Raw genomic sequence first — 24213 nt, 5'->3', positions numbered from 1 at the left:
ATAGTATTTGTGTGATCTGAGAGGAGCTATAACACAGGAAATTTTATGACATTTGTTACCAAACTTGAAATCAGCTTATGATAACGAAATCTGTTAACCTAGGCTCGAAAAACCAATCTAATATAAGTAAAATTTATATTCTGAGTCATGAGATGGAAACTGGCTCAATAGTGTGTCAAACCTGTCACAAATATTGTCTGTTTATAAGATCTGCGTAATTAGGTAGTTCACCATCAAAACTGACCAAGTATTTGTTTTCGTAACGTGCAGACGCTGCACGCAGTGTACGATGTGATGATTCGTGAACGAGAAGAATGTTACAAAGTCTCATTCCGGCTATCCTAACATCTTTTTCGTTAGGTTCCTCCATCACTCCATAAGAAGGGAGGAATGATTCCTTCAAATAAGCCACAACCTATATTGTCCAACAGCACTGATTAATTAGAGCAGTCTTCGTTTCCCATGATGTCGACTGAACGTAAAAACTTTCTTCCTTTCGAGTGAGCAAAGTGGGTTGAAGTTAGAGGAAAAAGAATAATGAAGCACAAAGAATTAAAGTAACTGTTCCACACCCACATTCCAGAGACGACCTTCTTTCCCTCCCTTTGTTCGTCCTGTTCGTCACATTCACCAGTTTGTCCTTATGACATGGTAGCCTGTGCCATTACTCACTCGTAGAACATTCCTGTTTTACACACTCACATAGTTTTAAAATTTGAATATACTGTAATGTAAGATTTATTTCTTTGGTGTTTCTTTGGGTATTACATCAGGCTTGTGTTTTGTATCGATATAGTCATAAAATGTCACATACCTTTGTACAATGTTCTTTGTACAGCTATGAATTCTCACTAAAGTTGTGTGGACTATCTGTTCAGCATTAAGTTATCTGACGATGGCCTAAGAAGCCGAAATCCGGTTCATAACGAACTAATAAATATTATTGTGTAACATTAATGCGTTGTGCTCATAAGTTTTTAATAAAATAGAAGTCCTAACAAAATAAATGGACTAAAGTCAGTATTCGTGTAAATAGCGCCAGAAAAAAATAGAACATATCAAGTAATTGTGGAAAAGAAGAAGGGCTAGCGGTGGAAAACTGACTAGTGGATTTTGTTGTGCCAGCAGTTTGCATTGATTAAGGATACCGAATTCTCTAAGACATGGACGTCCTTATTATGCAGTGCAGAATGGCTAATGTAACTGATTAAGTTTTTCAGGCATAATCTTCTCAATTTTCCTATAGATGCCCTTCTGACATGACAGAATCTCACTACAAGTCATGAATGTATGAAAAGCTTTCGTTCCCAAAATTATCTCTCTATGCTCTACTATTTCTAGCAAACGAGTGACACGTGCAATAATAAATCGCGGATTTCACATTCTTGGTCACATTTTGCTTTATCTAAACAGTTTACCGGTTTCAGTTAAAGGTATCGCAGAATTTTCGAAATGTGAACATGAACCTGTTACGTACAGACGGAAAAAACGAGTAATTTTACTGCCTTATAAGAAAGTGTCGCAGAGGACACACAGCCGTTAACTGAATTGATTAGCAATGTACGTGATACTTAATGAGTAACAGAGACAAATCTTGTTGCTAGTGGCACTGGTAGAATGGACGAAGACGGATCTTTAACAAGCAAACAGTTACTAAGAATAATTTATCGTCAGGAAGCATGGTCAAAAGTGAGGCTCACACACTTCCCATTTACAGGTGTATGCTTTTGGTAAAGCTTACTTCGACCTTTTTAAGGAGCTCCTGTAACAACTACAGGGTGACCAGAAAGCCCCTTTACACTTGTAGTTATTTCATTGAAACTTTACTAGCACAATTATTTGTGGAAAACGACCGAATGTGCTTCATCGCTATACCTGCACATCACGATACTCCTCCATATTCTCCTGCACATTCACTTTAAGAACTAAGTTCATTTTCATATGGAGTTGCTTTGTGCTCCTTTTATCGAAAAAAATGGCTCTGAGCACTATGCGACTTAACTTCTGAGCTCATCAGTCGCCAAGAACTTAGAACTAATTAAACCTAACTAACCTAAGGACATCACACACACCCATGCCCGAGGCAGGATTCGAACCTGCGACCGGAGCGGTCGCTAGGTTCCAGACTGTAGCGCCTAGAACCGCACGGCCACTCCGACCGGCCCTTTTATCGAGTCCTGCAACATACTTTCTAGTCGACTTGCAGCGTGAACGCGTCACCGACGCACTAGCTTCAGCATATGGGTCTCTTGACGGACGACCATAGCGAGGACAGCCAAAACACTTCCCAGGAGAAAAGCTTTCTCCTCTCATCTGACGACTTGTTGGTTCCTTACCGAAACGTTCGCAAAACTTGTTCATCATCTGTGCCATTTTTTCATTGTTTTTTGCGTACATGGACGCACTTGCCTTCCACTAAGCGCTCCTCCAAAGTGAAGTTGCTGGTACCTGTCATTGTTCTTCATTAAACACGGAGAGGCGAACAATGAACTGTTGAACGCATATGCTGTATTTCCCTACGCGGGCAGTCACGTGACAGTTACGTGAGCATCACTGTGGCCGTGACAGTCATCAGGCCGACAGGTTAAGATCTTAAATTCCTCACCATCTCACTCCGTTAACACGCAGTAGAGGTGTAAAGGAAATTTCTAGCCCCACAGTACATTGTGCTGGTATTTCGCCACTGTTTGGTTCCTGTCACGAGCCTGCTTGCTGGCGGTAACCACGACGTTGGGAGAGCCCACCGATGTCAACACGAGCGGGTGTCTTCGAGTACACCGCCTGCCTACTCCACTGCACATTCTACGGCTACTGCATGCCAATGGGCTGCTCGCGCTGCGAGACTACTGCTGACGTCACGTCGGACAGCCAATTCTCATCCCGCCTACCAGTAAACTCCCGATGCTTCAAAGAATCGAACTTCCCTGTAAAGAACAGCTTCAAACGTCTGACTACTTTACAAATGTGTTAAAGCGTTACGTATTTTACATTAAGCGTGTCTTGGGTATGTACTCCTATGTGATTCAAAAATATGTCTTTTACATATGTCCACGGCAGGGGGGGAACTTTATGCTAACGAAAAGACTCAAGAACCCCTAATTTTCTCAGACTTGTGCACCAAGACAAATAAAACATTAACCTTTATCCAGCATGTCGGTATTGCCTTTTTTTAAAAGTATTTTTGTTTCAGCCATTACTCCTAAGGCTGGCTTTAGGCAACTGTCGTGCGTCATCTGTCCTCTTCATTTCAGCATTTGTTTTCATCTGAGATATATTGCAGCATGCTAAAGCCGTCAAAACTCCTACAATAACGCACTCTGCCTAAATAGCGCGTAAACATCAAGCCGAAACCAGGGCTTTTCCGGCTGCTTTCACCTTATTTAGTACGTTTTTTGTCTTTTTCAAACTACGCTAATACATTTATTGTTGTCAGAAGCTCTCTGAATAGAGTTTCAGAATTAAATGGTTCTATTTATAAATACCTGAATCGTACAGCAATCTTACGGCAGTCTCAGTCAACTGCTCAAGTACCACAATTTACTGCGGAGGTACAAACTTCAGATGAAGAGGACACTGAACCAACCAGTGACACTATATGTATGTAAACCTGCTGTATTCAGAGGAAGGAAGGCTCTTGTTTTGTAAGAGGAAAAGTCCTCCGTCCAGTACAGCATGAGGTCACTGGAAAATGATGGGTCCTGGTGGAAGGGGGAAAAGAAACTGTAGTGTTGGACACAGTGAGGTATTTCCGGAGGACGGCGAGCGACTGACGTTGGCAACGAGGAAACAAGTCCCTCTGGAGAAAGAGCCTTTCATCTCTGAGCTGTTGAACTGTCCTCTCGGCTGATCGTGATGTGATGATGACATAGTTCCATTTAAGAAACCACACTTACTTTAATCACTGAGTAGGTAAAAATGTGGCAACTAGGAAGCACAAAGCAAAATAGATCCTATCCTACATCAAAACTTATTCTGATTCTTTGGGCATCCAGAAATCTACGAGGGTTGGAACTTAAATAGAGGTAACTATTTATTCACAGCCAATACAAAAGAGTTACATGTTGCACCTGTTCCTGTCCTTCAAAGTAGTCACCAGCGTTGTGTAGAACCCATTGCCAGTGATGTGGAAGGCGTACTATACCGTTAGCACAGCCTGTTCTGTTGATGGTGCGAATGAGGAACGGTCTAAAGTTACGGTGATTCCCGTGTACGACTGTCATGGTGTTATCCTAACACATTACGTTCCTCCACGGCAGACCGTCAATGCACACAGTTTTACTGTTCGTTTTTGGAGAATCATCTGCGACCAGCTTTTCGAAAGAAGCGGAAACACTTTCTGCGCAACCCACCCATCATTTTGCACAATAATTCGCGGGCGCATACAGCGCAAGCTGTGGCTGTTCTGTTCAGTCGATGGGACTGGGAAGTACTATACCATCCACCATACTCCCCGGAGTTAAGTCCTTGTGACTTTGATTGGATTCCGAAGATGAAGGAACCACTTCGCGGCATTCGCTTCAGAACTGTTCCAGAGATTCGACAGGCAGTAGCCGCTCCTCCATTCGCACCATCAGCAGAACAGGCTCTACTAACGGTATACTACGCCTTCCACATCGCTGGCAACGGGTTCTACACAACGCTGGTGCCTACTTTGAAGGACAGTAACAGGTGCAAACATGTAACTATTGTATCGATTGTGAACAAATAGTTGCCACTATTTAAGTTCCAACCCTCGTATATTTTAATTTTGCCATGATTTGGTATTATTTCACACGTTATATGTCAAGAAAGAGAAAAAATTGAATCGTTCACATTTTCACGTGTATTAATCAGATCGTCGTGTTTTGAACGGTGGGAAGGAAGTTTCTTGCAATATCCCGATATCCTAGGATAAAATATACTCCGTATTCTTGCTGTGAACTCGAGCTTTCTTACATATGACAGAAATAAATTATTTAAATGAATAAATTATTTAAATGAGTCTGGAATCATCAGTCATTGTGGATTTTTCATAATAAATCCATCTGGATCGCTTAATATCTTGAGAAACAGCCCCAGCATGCTGGAGATACACAGTAATACATTTTCATTTAATACCACTTACCGGTTACTGTTACCACGATATCAAAAGTTATATAACTGTTAACACAAAGTTATAATTGCTGGGTGGACCAGTACTCCACAGACAACGCTTTTGATGTTGTTCAGGGATGTTATCTGAATATTTTGGTATACGGGACTCATGAACTCCGATGGTTTGTTACAGACTAATAATCTAATTATAATTTATTCAATTTGTTACCGCAATTACGTTTCTTTCCGTGAAACATGTCCTCACAACAGTGAAAGAGCTTGTAATAGCAATCACTAAAATGTAAACGCTAAAGACAGGGTGATTCAACAACAGTGAAAAACCTTGTAACATCAATCACTAAAACGTAAACGCTAAAGACAGGGTGATTCAACAGCCCTCAGACGTTATACGCTCTCTTTGTCCCGGTGTGTTCAGTCTTATCTGTCAGTGTACAGCATTGTACATAACAAAAGTAGAACTGAAACTTCCTGGCAGATTGAAACTGTGTACCGGACCGAGACTCGAACTAGGGACCTTTGCCTTTCGCAGGCTTTGGCAAAGCTATGTCTCCGCAATATCCTTTCTTCCAGACCTGCTAGTTCTCTAAGTTTCGCAGGAGAGCGTCTGCGAAGTTTGGAAGGTAGGAGACGAGGTACTGGTGGAATAACAGCTCTGAGGACGCGGCGTGAGTCGTACATGGGTAGCTCAGTGGAACCAGGTGTGAGAAGAGACAGAGATTGCACATGATGGACTGATAAGAGACATCAAACAGTAGTTATAGGATGTTTCACCCTTTATGAACGAGAAGACGACCAGGACATCCCGCCGTCTGGCTGCTGTGCCTCCACCCCCCCCCCACCCCCCCCCCCTCCCAGAAAAAAAAGGGAACAAAAATTGGACAAAAAAAAAGAATTACAAATAAATACATAAGAACAAAATGAACAACAAATAAAATATAGTTAAGTTTTGTACCCTTTCCTTTATCCTTTACTTTTTTTTAATAAAATGTTCAGAGGCATACTTAATTTTTGTTCGTAGGCGGAACCTAGTTAGCTTTAGGGTGAAAGTGGCGGTGGCACTAGCTTTCATTTTGTTTTTAGGTTAGATAGGTTTTTGGGGGTAGTATGGGTGATAGGAGCCAACGCCTGAAGTGGAAGAGAGAATTTTCTTTCATTATTTATATGTAAATAAAAAATAGCAAAAAGAGGTAGCGACTTTCTTCAAAAAAAGAAGTTGGTAGAGAAAAAAAAGTGGTAGAGCACTTGCCCGTGAAAGGCGAAGGCCCCGATTTCGAGTCTCGGTCCGGCACACAGTTTTAATGTGCCAGAAAGTTTAATATCAGCGCACAATCCGCTGCAAAGTGAAAGTTTAATTCTGAAAATTAGAACCGTTTTCTTACAGGTATTTTTCAGATTGTCGATCACCACGACAAGCAGATAGTACAATAATGCCTTATCGACTGTCTTACACCCTAAAGAATAGGAGTTCGGTGCAAAAACCGAACGAAGTATAATAACATTACCACTCTGTAACGAGCCACCCGAGGGGGATCCCTTGTATCAAAATGCGGTACAAAATAATAATAATAATAATAATAATCCCTGCAGAACCACCGAAATACTGTCAATGGAGCTCGGAATCATCCCAATACAACTCTTATTCCAACAGACACTGTGTTTTACCGATGGTAAGATTTGATCTGATGGCAGTAGCCGGAATGTCGTAATAAATGAAGATACAGAGCGTTTTAATATTGTTGTTAAAACTAAAGTGGTGAACAGGGGCAATGAAACAAGCAAATAAACCTAATAAACTTAATCAGGGATACCAATCTTTTTCCCAATACGAAGTATTGCACGGATATCTTGTAACAGAGTTACCGAGATGCAAACTGCAGCTATGCACTCGACGACAAGTGTTCCACACGGCCACCGTTCAAATGAAGACAGATTTCAGAACGTCCCTCTCATCATCGATGCCCGTACACGTTCAAAAATCCCAGGCGAATTCCGAATGCATTGACAACCCTCCAAGAGTTCATTGACACTGTCAATACGCCTGGAACACATCAACGCTTTTAAATATATCATAAAAACAACTCAACGGGTAAAATTCGGGAAACCTGGGCGATAATGGCAGTTGGCGAGACACGACCGATACACATGTTGGTGCTACGTATTCCCGGACACCCGCATGAAAGTGCGCCTTTGCAGCATGACACATGCACCACACAAGCATCCTTTTTCGACGAAGAACATCATCCAACAGTGTTGTAACACTGGCACGACCGTGCTTGTGCATACATCGTATCGGGGAAACCACTGGTTTTCGGACGTATGTTTACTAGGGTTACCTGCTTGTTTCGTTGTGCTCCACTCGTTCCTTTCGTTTGTATTTATAACAGTCAAACAGCCTGTACCGTCTGTTCAGTTTCTAAAGAGCCACGGCGCGGCGGCTGTCGACAGTAGCTGTTCCTACATAACTCGAAAGACTGTATGTATTCCAAACGATGTTCACTTGTTTCCGGTCGCTATCAATCTTAGCAACATTGTTTCCAGCTTAATTTCACCGTGTTGTGATTCGCTGTTTGCCATACAATTTATTACTTCGAAATGAGTGATGCTGTTGCTTCATTGTTGCTGCTCGTGGAAAGAGAACAGTGATTGGCAGCCAAGTACAGGTATTTGAAATCCATATTTTGCAACTGCTAAGAAATGTACGGGCTACGACATCTCCAGATGTAAGCGGAATCAGACAAAAATGCTACCGTTTTCGCTGTTTAAGTGAGTGAAACGAGACGTGGAAGGTAAAATATACCATAAAAGTAAGCTTCCGCGGCCATTGTCACATTCAGTAATTTTTTTCTGGGTTTGTGACCGAATTGTCAGTCACTTGCAATAGAGGCCGAAACGTCGGTACTTTACGTATTGACAATGCGGTCACAATCCCAGAAAAAATTTATTGAATGTAACAATATCCTTTATTGTATGATTATATGATGGCGGAACAAACACTGGTAGCAGTTACTTCTGTAAAATATCTGGGAGTATGCGTGCGGAACGATTTGAAGTGGAATGATCATATAAAATTAATTCTTGGTAAGGCGGGTTCCAGGTTGACATTCATTGGGAGAGTCCTTAGAAAATGTAGTCCATCAAGAAAGGAGGTAGCTTACAAAACACTCGTTCGACCTATACTTGACTATTGCTCATCAGTGTGGGATCCGTACCAGATGGGGTTGACGGAGGAGATGGAGGAGATAGAAAAGATCCAAAGAAGAGCGGCGCGTTTCTTCACATGGTTATTTGGTAAGCGTGATAGCGTTACGGAGATGTTTAGCAAATTCAAGTGGCAGACTCTCCAAGAGAGGCGCTCTGCATCGCGGTGTAGCTTGCTGTCCAGGTTTCGAGAGGGTGCGTTTCTGGATGAGGTATCGAATACATTGCCTCCTCCTACTTATACCTCCCGAGGAGATCACGAATGTAAAATTAGAGAGATTCGAGCGCGCACGGAGACTTTCCGGCAGTTCTTCATCCCGCGAACCATACGCGACTGGAACAGAAAAGGGAGGTAATGACAGTGGCACGTAAAGTGCCCTCCGCCACACACCGTTGGGTGGCTTGCGGAGTATAAATGTAGATGTAGATGTAGAATATATGATTTCGTACTAGCAAATTGCTTTAAGTACTTTTAATAACAAATTTCATCTGTGCAGTAAGTGCTACGATTTTTTTAGCAAAGAGTATCTTCAGCGAGCTTATAAAATTGAACCAAGTTGAACAGCATATTTTGTGAAAACACCATATGTTAAAATACATCTGCTGTTGTTTACGATACGACACACTGTCGTCTGGTACATTAAGTGACTAGGCAGCTTTAGTTTTCAAAAAATGGAGCTTCGACGACTTCTTCAGTAACCGTCAAGAGGAATTGGCAGCTGAGACTCGTAATGAACGCCCTGAATAATGTCATGTATTTATTGATGTAGTAAATCCGTTGAATGGCGTGTGACGAGAGCCTCCCGTCGCCGCCTGGTGCAAGTCTTTCGATTTGACGCCACTTCGGCGTCTTGCGCGTCGATGGGGATGAAATGATGATGATTAGCACAACACAACACCCAGTCCCTGAGCGGAGAAAATCTCCGACCCAGCCGGGAATCGAACCCGTGCCCTTAGGATTGACAGTCCGTCGCGCTGACCACTCAGCTACCGGGGGCGGACTAGTAAACCCGTTTTCGGATGTTAACGGTGAATAAATAAAAAGAGAAGAACACCTAGTCAAGTGAAGAGGTAAATATTTTACTATTTACAGGCAGTTTATTTCTTTTTCTGAGGTGTACGTTATGAACCGTATGTGGCTCCAGAAAATGCAACAGGTGGAAGTGAAGCGGAAGACAGACACTTGTTGCACGCTCGCTGCCGATGGGAGGGCTGTAATGACCAACGGGAGGTTTTGCAAACTGCTGGATCCGGCGGTGCTGAGAGGGCAGGCATTGTCACGCACCTGTGGAACTGCCGAGCTGTCGAGGGCTGTGCGGAGCGAGGCGGCGTGGCGGGGCAGTGCGTGGCCCACGAGCGACTGAAGCCGCCGAGGCCCGCTGCCGCCGCCGCCGCCGCCGCCGCCAGTGGCTGCCGTGACGTCACCGTGGGGGCGGGACTCTACAATTGTCGCAGCTCAGCGCCGCGCCGGGGGCTCGTCTGTGCTTCAGTTGTACGCCGCTGTACCTACCAGGAGTCACGCCGGTTCCACCAACGTTGCTGTCTATTCCTTTCTAAAAACTAAGCCATAGCGCGTCTTACAACGAGAAGGTAAAAATTATCTGCACAGTATCTACATCTATATGACTACAATGCAATTCATACACAGTGCCTCGCAGAGGTTTCATAGAATGACTTGAACAGCACCTGCTCCGTCAGGGCCGGCTCTAGGGTGGTGCTGGTGTTGGGGAGGTGGGAGGGGGGGAGGCGGCGAAACGTGCCACTGCCCAGGGCAGTAGATTTCTGGGCGCGACAAAATCCTAAATTCTAACATGGTTCCGAAAGGACGAATTCAGAATAGTTCAAATCGTTCAAATGCCTCTGAGCACTATGGGACTTAACATCTGAGGTCATCATTCCCCTAGAACTTAGAACTATTTAAACCTAACTAACCTAAGGACATCAAACACATCCATGCCCGAGGCAGGATTCGAACCTGCGACCGTAGCAGTCGCGCGGCTCCGGACTGAGCGCCTAGAACCGCTAGACCACCGCGGCCGGCAGTTCAAATGGCTCTGAGCACTATGGGACTTAACATCTGAGGTCATCATTCCCCTAGAACTTAGAACTATTTAAACCTAACTAACCTAAGGACATCACACACATCCATGCCCGAGGCAGGATTCGAACCTGCGACCGTAGCAGTCGCGCGGTTCCGGAGTGAAGCGCCTAGAACCGCTCGGTCACAGCGGCCAGCTAAAAGGACGAATTAAACAAGACAATGAAACTTTTCTGTAAATGAAGAAGTTGTAGATACAAATCATTTGTATACGCTTCTGAAAAATTTGGAAATTTGTGGTAAGTTCCTATGGGACCAAACTGCGGAGGTCATCGGTCCCTAGTCTTACAGACTACTTAATCTAATATAAACTAACTTACGCTAAGGACAATACACACACCGATGCCCGAGGGAGGACTTGAACATCCGATGGGGGAAGCCGCGCGAACCGTGGCAAGGCGTCCAAGACCACGTGGCTTGCCCGCGCGGGACTTCTGATAACTTCAGCGTTGGGGCGATCTGTAATATTATATTCATCTGCATCGGTACTGTGCAAATCACATTTAAGTGCCTGGCAGAGGGTTCATCGAACCACCTTCACAATTCTCTATTATTCCAGCTCGTATAGCGCGCGGAAAGAACGAACACCTGCGTCTTTCCGTACGAGCTCTGATTTCCCTTATTTTATCGTGGTGGTCGTTTCTTCGTATGTAGGTCGGTGTCAATAAAATATTTTCGCATTCGGAGTAGAACGTTGATGATTGGAATTTCGTGAGAAGATTCCGTCGCAACGAAAAACGCCTTTCTTTTAACGATGTCCAGACCAGATCCTGTATCACTCCCGTGACACTCTCACTCCTGTTTCGCGATAATTCAAAACGTCCTGCCCTTCTTTCAACTTTTTCCATGTACTCCGTCAGTCCTAACAGGTAAGGACCCCACACCGCGCAGCAGTATTCTAAAAGAGGACGGACAAGCGTAGTGAACATCTAGATCTACGTGGATACTCTGCAAATCACATTTAAGTGCCGGGCAGAGGGTCATCTGACAAGGGCACCATTTTCCAGTCTTCTAGGATCCAACCGATGTTGTCACGAGGACAGGAGAGGCGCTGCAGGTGATGCCGCACTGTTAGCAAAAGGCACTCGTCGGTCGTCTGCTGCCACAGCCCATTGAACACCAGATTTCGCCGCACTGTCCTAACGAATACGTTCGTCGTTCGTCCGACATTGATTTCTGTGGCTATTTCACGCAGTGTTTCATGTCTATTAGCATCGACAACTCTAAGCAACCGTCGCTGCTCTCGATCGTTAAGTGAAGGCCGTCGGCTACAGCGTTGTTCGTGGTGAGAGATAATGCGTGAAATTTGGTATTATCGGCACACTCTTGACACTGTGGACCTCCGACTATTGAATTCACCAACGATTTCGAAAATGGAATGTCCCATGCGTATAGATTCATCTAGTATTCCGCGTTAAAGTCTGTTAATTCCCGTTGTGGGCCCATAATCACGTCGGAAACCCTTTCACGCGAATCACCTGAGTGACAGCTCCTCCGATGCACTGCCCTTTATACCTCGAGTCTAAAGTACTACCGCCATCTGTATATGTGCATATTGCTACCCCATGACTCTTGTCGAAGAGTATACATTTCTGTAACAGTGCGACAGCTCCTTGAAGTCTGTTTCAGTCCGGATGCACTAATATCATCCGAACGCCTACAGAAATAAAATAATTCGGGGGTAGGGAATTAACAGATGAGGGACCCTGTATTGCAGCGTGCGGTAAGTTGGGTATTTGAGTCGGTTGGGCAACCGCTCATGAGAAGCGGTAAATTCCGATTCCAATCTCGGTGCTGCACTTATTTTCAACTGAATTACCACAATGCCTGTGCGGCTGGAACTCACGAATTCCCACATGTCCCCTTCTTTCTTTCCTCATTCTGTAGTTCATACAAAAGTCGACAACGGCCGGGAGAGCGGTGTGCTGTGCCCACGGCCGTTCATACCGCATCCGACTGGCTGAAGATGACACGGTGATCAGTCGGCCCCGACCTGAGACAAGAGCGGTGGAGCTTTTATCTGTAAATTCATATCTAATGTTGTCCCTGCGATACTTCTCTTCCAGCTAATGGGATATCTTGCCGCATATACCGTACAAGAGCGAATTGCATTCTTCCTACACTCTCCATACACAATGAGCGTGTCAGCTTTTTCTGCATTGGTAAATACCATAGTCCACTCATGACCTATTGCTTGGACTGTCACACACTAACTGACTAGCTAGTTGCAGTGCATTCAAGGAATACACAAGCATACTGTAAGCAATCATAGCAACATAGTACTAGCAACTACGCAGGATGAATGGCGCAAGTAAATGTCGGTGTGGAAACTTCTCAAAATATGATATCTCGTAAACATCTCGCACTAGTATCCTGCAACAAACACCACTGACATTCTGATGTACTCTATTTTTAGTTTCTTAATGTCAATAGACATTGGTCCATTTAAAAAACAGTGTGTTTACACAAAAAATACACTTTCGAATTATTATTACGATCTGTTGACAGGCTAACAAATGGTTAAAATGGCTCTGAGCACTATGGGATTTAACTTTTGAGACCATCAGTCCCCTAGAACTACTTAAAACTATTTAACCTAAGGACATCATACACATCCATTCCCGAGGCAGGATTCTAACCTGCGACCGTAGCGGTCGCTCGGTTCCAGACTGAAGCGCCTAGAACCGCCCGGCCACACCGGCCGGCGATAGACTAACAATACGAGTCACTGACAACCAATCCGTTCTGTGAAAACCATAAATTAACAGCACTTTCTTTTCCCGCAATATATGCGTTGCAAGTTTCAGGTGATTCAACATGCATATGTCATACGGTTGGCTGTGTTAAGCCGCTCGGAGTGGCCGCGCGGTTAGAGGTGCCATGTCACGGATTGCGCGGGCCCTTCCACCGGAGGTTCAAGTCCTCTCTCGGGCATGTGTGTGTGTGTGTGTGTGTGTGTGTGTGTGTGTGTGTGTGTGTGTTGTTCTTAGCATAAGTTAGTTCAAGTTAGTTTAAGTAGTTTGTAAGTCTAGGAAGCAATGTCCTCAGTAGTTTGGTCCCTTAGGAATTCACACACATTTGAACATTTTTGATTGTGTTACACGCAGTTATGTTAAAATGGATAGCTGACAAGCAACAGAAATGAAAAAATGCATCAAATTAACCTTAGAGTCATGTCCGAAACATGAGGGTCACGGACACAATACATATATATTTCATTTTCTAGTAGATGTAGGAATATTAAAGTAGAGGACAAAGTTATAACGGCTAGTCTCAGCACAAATTGACGTAAAGAAATGGGAAAACAGACACAAACAAGGAAATCATGTTATCAAACGACGGGGTTATCAGCGCGTATTAACGTTTATGTCGTAGTTCCAGACGAGGAAAGTAACTGCACACCCAGTGACACTCTATGAAATAATCACCTTAAAATAATCCCCACGCAGCTGCAGCGTTAGCAGCTAGTTCCGAGCAAAGTGGTACCCGAAGCATACCCACTTTCACTTCTCCTGCTCTTCTTAGCGAAGCGTAGCAGCCAAAAATAACCAGATTTCCGCCGTCGTCTACCTAGTCTATTTCAGTTCTGTTTCAATTCTGATGCTGGCATGCGTCCAAGTGCAGTAATGTTCGCCTTTTACCTTCGTTGGTTATCTGGTAGTCGGACGTACCAAAAAAACTTCTTTGTTCCAACTTTTTGAAATTCTTCCTTTTCGTCCTGAAGTATTCCACCTTGCCAAAACTATTTCTGCTGACGCTTTGCTCAGCATGGATCTGACACTTCTTTTGAGGCCAGAGATCCTCCCTGACGCCACAGCTTCTCTTCAATTACAGATCAGGAACGTCATACACTCAACAATATACGAAACGTGGAAACTCTGTTCGCTGTGTTTCACATTTTGCTGATTGTAGGTTATGTTACTCTAAAGGAGAAGTGGAACCAATCGGGTACTGCTCTGAAAATTTGTAGTTAGTCGCCTATGAACCACAATTCCAACGACCATTATTCCAGCAAAAACTGACGTTAATCCAGCGATCAGATTCGATCGTTATCTGGCTCGCTTCCTTGTCTTACCCGTAGACGCTCTACATTCTGTGAGACTTACAACACAATTTTTTAGATAAGGGAACACTAGCTTGTAAATGAGCGACGTAAGTATCAATAAAACAAGAAAAAAATAACGTGTCACATATCAACCGCAGAGAAAATCGAAAGTCAAATGGAATAGCTACAATCAGCAGTTGTCGGTAGCTACACCACATGTCAGTAAAATTAGAATCCAAGCATTCGACGATCATTACCACAGTCTTCATCGTCGAACTATAAAATATTACTGCCAGTTACCGTCCTGTAGATCTGGTTATATCCACAGAAGTCACTGCTATCAGCCGTTTTTAAACATCGCCGAACTGCCACTGTTCAAACCCCCTTGTGTACATCTTTACACTGGCTGCTATACAATAACTCCTAAGTATAAATATACAGGTGTGCAAAACTTAAGGACGAAAGTAACTCTGGCATGTTACCTCTATGAAACATGGACCATACATGGAAAGAACTAGTACAGTATAGTACAGATGATAACTTGAAGAATTACGCAATCGTACGAAGAGAAATGACACTTTTTATCAAAGATGACAATTACACTGAAGTCGTCTCGAATTACGATGCTCTCCTGGACATTACAAAAGGCAAAGCACGGGTCTTAAGGGGGGTAGGACGTCAAACACTCCGACTTGGAGCAGGAGAGGCACCACAGGACATTTTAACTTCGGCTATCTATACTTTTAAAAATAAATTCATAAAACTATGTTAGCCTGACCAAGAAGGATTCACGATTCACACTCATAGCAGTGAAAGTTCAAAAACATAGCAAAATAAATTTTTTTACAAGTGAAATTTCATCATTTTTTTCACTTACTATTGTCTGCATTTGTTGCTATAGATACATTTTTATTCATAAATAAGAGAGATTCTTCGATGAATTTTGCACAGCATAGAAACCATACTTACAGGTGTGTGAAACTCTAGAAATTATTGAATTATTAAAAAACTGAATGAGCTGTTACAGTTTAAACTTCTTGTTTAGAAAAAATTCAAATTTAATAGTTAATTATCTCAATTTTTACAACAGTTTTAATAGATTTGAAAAATTCTAGAGTTTTGCATTAAGGAGTTTGTGTTTGATAATCATACCCAGTTTGAAAGCAATAGGATATTTATTTTGGATGTTACACGTAGCTAAGTGCAGAAATTTGTGTTTTGCGGAAAATGGCCGTTTAAGTTTCTGCTTGTATTTGGCATTCTTTTAGTATTGTCCAGCACCATAAGCAAGTTCTTTTTCATTCTCTAAATCGGTTTTCTTCCTTTTCACATTCCCATGATGCACTCTTCTTGATTTTATCACCTCCAAAAATGATTTATCTGCTTTTACTACACGCTCTTTGTCCATCGCATAGAAGGCTTTGATGCAGTTCACTCCGGGCTTAATTCCCATTTTCTCTAAAACACATTTCCTGCTTTGCGCATCATAATTAAAACATGAAACTAGCAAGTGCATTTCTTCCGACAAAAATGTTTTTTTTATTTTGCAATGTTTCCCATACACATTGGTTAAAACGTTCATTTGGGTTTTGGGTACCGCCATGAAGACCTTTCTTCAATAAGTTTTCATTTGCAAGGTACCTGAATATAGGTTTGATGGCTTCCACTACAGCAGTTGTTAGAGAATTCCTGTGATAATATTCTTCACTTACGTATCACAGGAGAATGTTGTTGAGGGAAGGGGTGTGGTGCTGCATCTTGGTACACTTAAGACCAAATAACGTACCTTATAATCCGTCAAATACATATGTTTTATACATCAAACTATTCAGGAAGACGTGCGCTACAAAACAGGCATATTTTTGAAAAATCGAATTCTTTCAAATTTTTGGCGTCCTACCCCCCCCCCCCCCCCCCCTTAATACGGAATGTGACCTCCACGGACGGTAGAGACTGCTCAGTAACGTGCTCCTATGCTGGCCACACGGTTGGTAAGGAGTTGAGTTCTTGTGACAGGGCGTACCATTCTTCCACCAGCAGAATGGTCTTCCGTTCGTGTGGACGAGCCGCAATACCTCTTCGTAACCCATCCCACACGTGCTGGATGTGATTTAAGTCGGGGAAATCGGCTGACCGATCCATTCGCCGTTAATCCGTTAGTTCCAACAGCCCCTCCACCTGCGGAGTTCGATGTGGTCGCTCACCGTCTTCCATGAAAAAAGAAGTCAGGGCGGAATGCATCCCTGAAAAGACACACTAGAGGAAAGAGTGCAGTATCACAGTAACGTTGACAAGTGAGTGTGCCGCGTTCAAAGATTTGGAGGTCAATACACTCAAGCATCATTACGCCCCTCGCAACATGACACCTGGACCACCAAAACGATCATGTTCGACAATGTTCCTGGGTTCATTACGTAACACGCTACGCACCCTGGAACGTTATCAAACATAGTCGTTTTGATGGACCAGCCGCTATAATTTGGGGAGGCATAATGCTGCATAGGCGTATTGACCTTCAAATCTTTGAACACGGTAAACTGTCAACGTTAGTGTGGCACACGTGCTTTCTTGCAGAGGTACATTCGGCCCCGACCTCATTCTTGTGGATGACAATGCGCGATGCTATCGAGCAGCACACGTGGAGAAGATTTTGGAATGAGAGGTTACTCGAGGAATCAACTGACCTGCCCGTTCACACGACTTAAATCTCATCTAGTACACGTGGGCTGCGTTGGGGAGGCGTATTGCGGCACGTCCACATGCACGAACGACCATAGAGCAGTTGTCAACTTCGCCTTACCACAAGAAGTCCTTACCAATCTTGTGGACAGCATGGGAGCACGTTGTAGAGCATGCATTGCTGTCCGTAGTCATCACACGCTCTATTAAGAATGATGTCCTGCTTTTGTAATGTCCAGGGGACGCTCACAATCGCGGTGACTTCAATGTAATTATTGTCATTCAATAAAAGTGTCATATATTCTCGTCTCATTGCGTATTTCTTTCAGCTACCTTCTCTATTATACTGTCTCAGTTCCAAATTTCGTCGAGCTATGTTATTTTGCGGTGACACATCGTGCTCTAGTTAATTTCGTCCTTCAGTTTTTCACACCAGTCTACAATCAGGGCTACAAGGTACAAATTAGCAGTCCTGCACTATTTCTTTACGTTCAAAACAGAGGTAATAACCAGCAAAATATCGAGTTGTAACAGTTAATTGAGGTAACAATAATTTGATATTATGGGTAAACGTCGTGAAAAAAATTCCGTATTCACAAATTTGGGCTGATGTGGATGCTTCGAATTATTATTTCCCAAGCTGTAGAGAAGCTAGGTCGTCGTTTCTAGTGACACTCAAAAGATCTCCTCATGATATAAAGAGTATAAATGCAAAAATTGGAATGCGTTTCAGTGCAGAACGTGTAGACAGCGTAAATCTTATCTTAGTGATAAGTACAGAACATACTCTGAGATGTAGAACCAGGCTAAGGTTTCTGAAGGTATCACAAATCTAAACTATTCACCAATCGGATAGCTGTATCTGGCAACACTACAGTTACCACATTCATTTTCCTTATATCTCCCTCTAGTCTCCGCATACACATGAATACCGATCAAATTATATTATACTGTCTAAGAGAAGACGGTTAAAAGGCAATATTCTGTTTTAAATTTTATTATGAAAAGCTCATCTCTGCCATTGTGTCACGTTTCCATCCACACCTACATTAGCACGATGATTCCATACTGAACAGTGTTTTAGTGCGTTTATCACACCATAGTTTTCTTCCAAATGAAGATCTTCAGATGATATCGAAATTTTATCGACAGTCTTCGTAATTAATTCTCACGAATTGGGAGAAATTTGCCGATGTGGTGACTCAGAAATGTCTAATTGCCAAACAGAACGTCCGAAGGTACAATATGTGACATGACGACTACAGGGAATCTCTTGGCTTACAGCCTGCCACAAGCGCAGTCAGCAGTACGTGCACGAACTAACGGGAACATAACATTAACAAAAATTCTATTTTGTACTACTAACAGTGCAATAGTGGAACAAGAGTTGAATTGCCTTTCATACTTAAAAATGCATTCACCTTTATTTTACGCATCAGGGTCCCACAGTTCGTAACTACGAGTATTTAAAAAACGTCATGTACACAAAGACAACCTGCTAATACAAAAAATTATTATGAGTTTATATCGCAAAAATAACCTCCAGGCATCGAGGTAATGCTAAGTCTTAAGTTTTTAAATACAGGCCGCATCATTTTATTCATAAGCGACACCACAGCTGTAATTTTTCGGAGGACGTTGTAGAAGTTCCACCTCAGTTGTTGCTTAAACTGATAATGATTTCGTTTCTCACCATTGTGCAGTTTCGGCCTTACAGTTATTGAGTGCTGTGGGTGCCATATGCCAACATGTATATATCCGCTGCTAAATAGTCGGCTATGTTAAGACATGTAACCACCCCACCATGTTTCTGTATGAAATTTAGCCGAAATTTACCTCCCACTCTATAAAAAAAATCTACTTATTACCGAAACTATGTTCCCACAAAATGTTATCCAACTTAAACTTGTGTACTAACCTTTGACTGAACAGGACCTAATTTGAACTGAACTATAATTGGTATCAATACAACTTGTCTTTATATTAAACACGCACCTGAAGTAATACAATTATCTGGCCCTAATGGAAAATACACGTACCTCGCGTCTTGACAACAATGTTATAGATTTCTCGAAAGCTTAACAGCAATCAGCAAGCAGGCAGTGGCTTAGCTTTTCTGTTTTGAAATAAAATTCAAACCGTTGCATACTACATAGTGCAATGTGGTAATGCGTAATGATATACCTTCTTTAAACAGTGGGGTTAGGAGAGTACTTATTGCTATGAAATGATATTCCGAGACAACGACTTTAGAATGGAGTACGTATACAGGAAGACAGAGTAAAATTTTGCTCTACGGTCGCAGGTTCGAATCCTGCCTCGGGCATGGATGTGTGTGATGTCCTTAGGTTAGTTAGGTTTAAGTAGTTCTAAGTTCTAGGGGACTTATGACCACAGCAGTTGAGTCCCATAGTGCTCAGAGCCATTTAAAATTTTGCTTGATCTTCACACATAACATTGGTTTGAACAATACTACGCTTAACAAAGTTAACAGTGATTTGAAAAGGGTACCATGTTAATAGAAAAATCCTATAAAAGTCAAACAGCTTAATCAGTTGGTATCTTAATGCATGATTCAGGAATGTGTGGTGGTCTCTCTCTCTCTCTCTCTCTCTCTCTCTCTCTCTCTCTCTCTCTCTCTCTCTCAGCTTTCAGCCAGTTAACTAGCTGACAATAATTATCCTACAAATTAGCTGCGCAATGCTGAAGTCTTAGCTCAAATTTCTTCTCTTAAAAAAAATAACATTAATCAAAACTTATATTCTTTTCGCTTTCTAATATATACATCTTATTCATCCTTTCTGTACTTTACAATAAATCTTTCTTCATCGAACAAATGTAATCACAAGTCAACACAGCAGTACTGAATACGTCCATCAACTACCACATTTCAACTAACATTGTATCAGACTGCGCAGAGGCAAAAACTGTCCCGTAAAGAGACCAAAGACTGTTTAACAGTAAGATAACGTGTACATCGATAACTTACAAAAATCAGAATGACATGCCCACCTAGCAGTTGGCAACTACAGCATTTAAGAAATACCTGTAAGGCCGAAACTGCCCAATGGTGCGAAACGAACGAAAGTTCATACATGTTTAAGCAACAGCCTTCAACATACACGGTGAGTTAGATGCCCCTAATGGTCGGTTTTATGCAAACCGCAACGCCTTAAAAAACCATGAGTGATTTCCTTACTCTCTCATTTGCTACATGCAAACTATTAGTCCTACATAAAAAATGAACAAGACCTTCTTGTTGGAAATTTAATGTAGTTAAAATTTGTGCTGGAATACGTTTTCAGTGGGGGGATGTAGTTTTCGAGTTATTCAAGAAAATCGCGTTTGAAAGTCACTTTTGCATATTTTTCTAGAATAATGCGAAAACTACGGCCTGTAACGAAATCCTGGTACAAATTTTAATTACATTAAATTTCCTACAAAAAGGTTCTGATCATATTTTCTATAAGACTAAAAGTTTGAGCATAACGAGCAAAAGGATATTAAAAACTTGCATGTTATATTCGAAGGCACTGAGTGTTGCATAAAACCCAGTAGTAGGTGCATCTGATTCACCCTGTATAATCTGCATGCTTCTATTATGAGTACAGAGTGTAAGAGAAAGGTATGGTCAAACTTGTGGGAAACATTCCTCACATCTAAAGGAATAAAATGTGTTATATGGACATGGGTCCAGATAAGCTTTATTTCCACGTTGGAGCTGATTTTCCACTTCTCTTCACAAACACCTTAATCATGGGAAACACACAGAAACAGAAGGTACCAACATTACATGAAACGTTTTCTTACATGATATGTTCGAAATATCCTCTTGGTTACGTTTGTTTAGCATATAGGCTAGAGTGAGTTGTAATTCTTAGGTTCCCTGACAGTGTTTCTCGTTCCAATTGAACGAATGTAATGTTAGCATGTGACTCACTTCATTGCTTGTGCTGACATCTGACTAACTTCATTGCTCTACTAGCATCAATCACTTAACGTCAGCTACTTAGTGTTCATAACGCTCTTTGTTTCCGGTGCAGCACAATAAAAGTGTACTCAAATGCGGAGCTGGCAGATGCCCATTTGCTGTACGGATTACCAGATTGTTCCTCTCAACGTTTGTATCGGAAGTGAATTCCAGAACGACGGTGCCCCGACAGAAGTATGTTTGAAGCAGTTTGTCGTCATCTTAGGGAGCACAGGACGTTTAAGCCTAGTACTCGCGGCTGCGAAAGGACTTGAAAGACGAGGATTCCGCAACTAGAGGAGGAACTTCTGCAATTGACGACAACTCTAGCGGGCGCTTAAGACCATTAGCTGCAACAAGTAGTGTTGACCACAAAGCTGTCTGTAGAGTGCTCTATGAGAAACTGCTCTATTCTCACCATGTGTATAATCTGAGTTCTAACCTAGAAACAAAGCATTTCTGGACCTATGTCCAAAGAACATATATTCTTCCCCCATGTGTCAGGAACGTGTCCTGAAAGTTTGAACATATCTTTTGTTACACTCTGTATAACCATAACCATTGATTCACGACCATACTGCATCACAACTGCGATAGCTGTACGACGCCGGTGATAAATCATGAACAGTGGGACTCATCACAAACCATGACCTTTAATGCTGTCAAAGATCAAATTTCGATCGTGTATCATATACAAACATGTCACATGTACAAGAACATCACTGAGTATGAGTCCTCTGCGTACTGACAAGATCGAAAGTTGATTTCTGTTTACTTCGTTAATACAAATACAAACACTGTGTGCAAAAGGCTTATACAGCATTATATCAGAAATATAGACCACAGGCAGGCGCGAATGATGGAAACGTGCCGAGATTTCCTCGCCACACCACATTTGATTTGCTACATCTCCTTGTAGCCATTATTTATCAGTCTCTTACACAGAACAGTCTTCTCAAATATCTCCCCGAACTACTAATAATACACTCCTGGAAATGGAAAAAAAGAACACATTGACACCGGTGTGTCAGACCCACCGTACTTGCTCCGGACACTGCGAGAGGGCTGTACAAGCAATGATCACACGCACGGCACAGCGGACACACCAGGAACCGCGGTGTTGGCCGTCGAATGGCGCTAGCTGCGCAGCATTTGTGCACCGCCGCCGTCAGTGTCAGCCAGTTTGCCGTGGCATACGGAGCTCCATCGCAGTCTTTAACACTGGTAGCATGCCGCGACAGCGTGGACGTGAACCGTATGTGCAGTTGACGGACTTTGAGCGAGGGCGTATAGTGGGCATGCGGGAGGCCGGGTGGACGTACCGCCGAATTGCTCAACACGTGGGGTGTGAGGTCTCCACAGTACATCGATGTTGTCGCCAGTGGTCGGCGGAAGGTGCACATGCCCGTCGACCTGGGACCGGACCGCAGCGACGCACGGATGCACGCCAAGACCGTAGGATCCGACGCAGTGCCGTAGGGGACCGCACCGCCACTTCCCAGCAAATTAGGGACACTGTTGCTCCTGGGGTATCGGCGAGGACCATTCGCAACCGTCTCCATGAAGCTGGGCTACGGTCCCGCACACCGTTAGGCCGTCTTCCGCTCACGCCCCAACATCGTGCAGCCCGCCTCCAGTGGTGTCGCGACAGGCGTGAATGGAGGGACGAATGGAGACGTGTCGTCTTCAGCGATGAGAGTCGCTTCTGCCTTGGTGCCAATGATGGTCGTATGCGTGTTTGGCGCCGTGCAGGTGAGCGCCACAATCAGGACTGCATACGACCGAGGCACACAGGGCCAACACCCGGCATCATGGTGTGGGGAGCGATCTCCTACACTGGCCGTACACCACTGGTGATCGTCGAGGGGACACTGAATAGTGCACGGTACATCCAAACCGTCATCGAACCCATCGTTCTACCATTCCTAGACCGGCAAGGGAACTTGCTGTTCCAACAGGACAATGCACGTCCACATGTATCCCGTGCCACCCAACGTGCTCTAGAAGGTGTAAGTCAACTAACCTGGCCAGCAAGATCTCCGGATCTGTCCCCCATTGAGCATGTTTGGGACTGGATGAAGCGTCGTCTCACGCGGTCTGCACGTCCAGCACGAACGCTGGTCCAACTGAGGCGCCAGGTGGAAATGGCATGGCAAGCCGTTCCACAGGACTACATCCAGCATCTCTACGATCGTCTCCATGGGAGAATAGCAGCCTGCATTGCTGCGAAAGGTGGATATACACTGTACTAGTGCCGACATTGTGCATGCTCTGTTGCCTGTGTCTATGTGCCTGTGGTTCTGTCAGTGTGATCATGTGGTGTATCTGACCCCAGGAATGTGTCAATAAAGTTTCCTCTTACAGGGACAATGAATTCACGGTGTTCTTATTTCAATTTCCAGGAGTGTATGTATCTATATCCTCCATGCAGAACCATTAACTCGAAGTCTGCAGAATAATAATTTAAAAAAATATTTACAATTACTATCGAGTTGACAGTTCCACAACTTACCAGTTTGAAAAACATAGCGGCAAGCATGGCATATAGGTCTAGCTTTTCTTTTAACGCATAACATACGAAACAAGAAAATGAACAAGGTAAGACACTAGGCGGTGACAGAGTCAAAGGACCCAAGCACTTCACAGTGATTGCACTAAATAACAAGAGAATGAGGTTTCTGTGGCAAATGTTTGTGGAAAGATTCACACCGACATGTGTAATCGTCGACCAGTCAGGTCAATAGTGAAAAAAGGAATGTCAGTGAATAAACTCTTACTGATACCGAGAACTTAAGAGAACGAACACTAGTTCAGTTGACAGTGCTGAGGAATGCAACAGGGCTTATAGGAGTACAGGATTCACTGCAATGATTTCTGTAATCCTACATCAGAATGAGCGAGAGGAAATTTTTGAGGCTAAGGAGAGCATAATTAAAGGATATCTTTGAGTAAACCCGCTATCAATCAGTGTTGTAACTTCACTGCCTGTCCCGCGGGGTCAGGGATTTTCTCTGCCTCATGATAACTGGGTGTTGTGTGATGTCCTTAGGCTAGTTAGGTTTAAGTAGTTCTAAGTTCAAGGGGACTGATGACCATAGATGTTAAGTCCCATAGTGCTCAGAGCCATTT

General features: G+C 43.2%; 1 protein-coding gene across 1 annotated transcript in view; it reads right to left on the bottom strand.

The window, feature by feature from the left end:
• Window positions 1-23611, bottom strand: part of LOC126153601 (uncharacterized) — a 175919-nt gene extending 152308 nt beyond the window's left edge. Inside the window, exons 1-2 of the mRNA XM_049916082.1 lie at window positions 23597-23611; window positions 9578-9732 (exon numbers count right to left, since the gene is read on the bottom strand). Of these exons, the coding sequence (XP_049772039.1) occupies window positions 9578-9732; window positions 23597-23611 (170 nt within the window). The remainder of the gene's footprint in view (window positions 1-9577; window positions 9733-23596) is intronic.
• Between the last annotated feature and the right edge of the window lie 602 nt (window positions 23612-24213).

The sequence above is a fragment of the Schistocerca cancellata genome, chromosome 2, assembly GCF_023864275.1.
Source record: "Schistocerca cancellata isolate TAMUIC-IGC-003103 chromosome 2, iqSchCanc2.1, whole genome shotgun sequence".
Taxonomy (NCBI): domain Eukaryota; kingdom Metazoa; phylum Arthropoda; class Insecta; order Orthoptera; family Acrididae; genus Schistocerca; species Schistocerca cancellata.
Note: the sequence above shows the minus strand (reverse complement) of the source record. Positions and strands in the feature narration are given on the sequence as shown.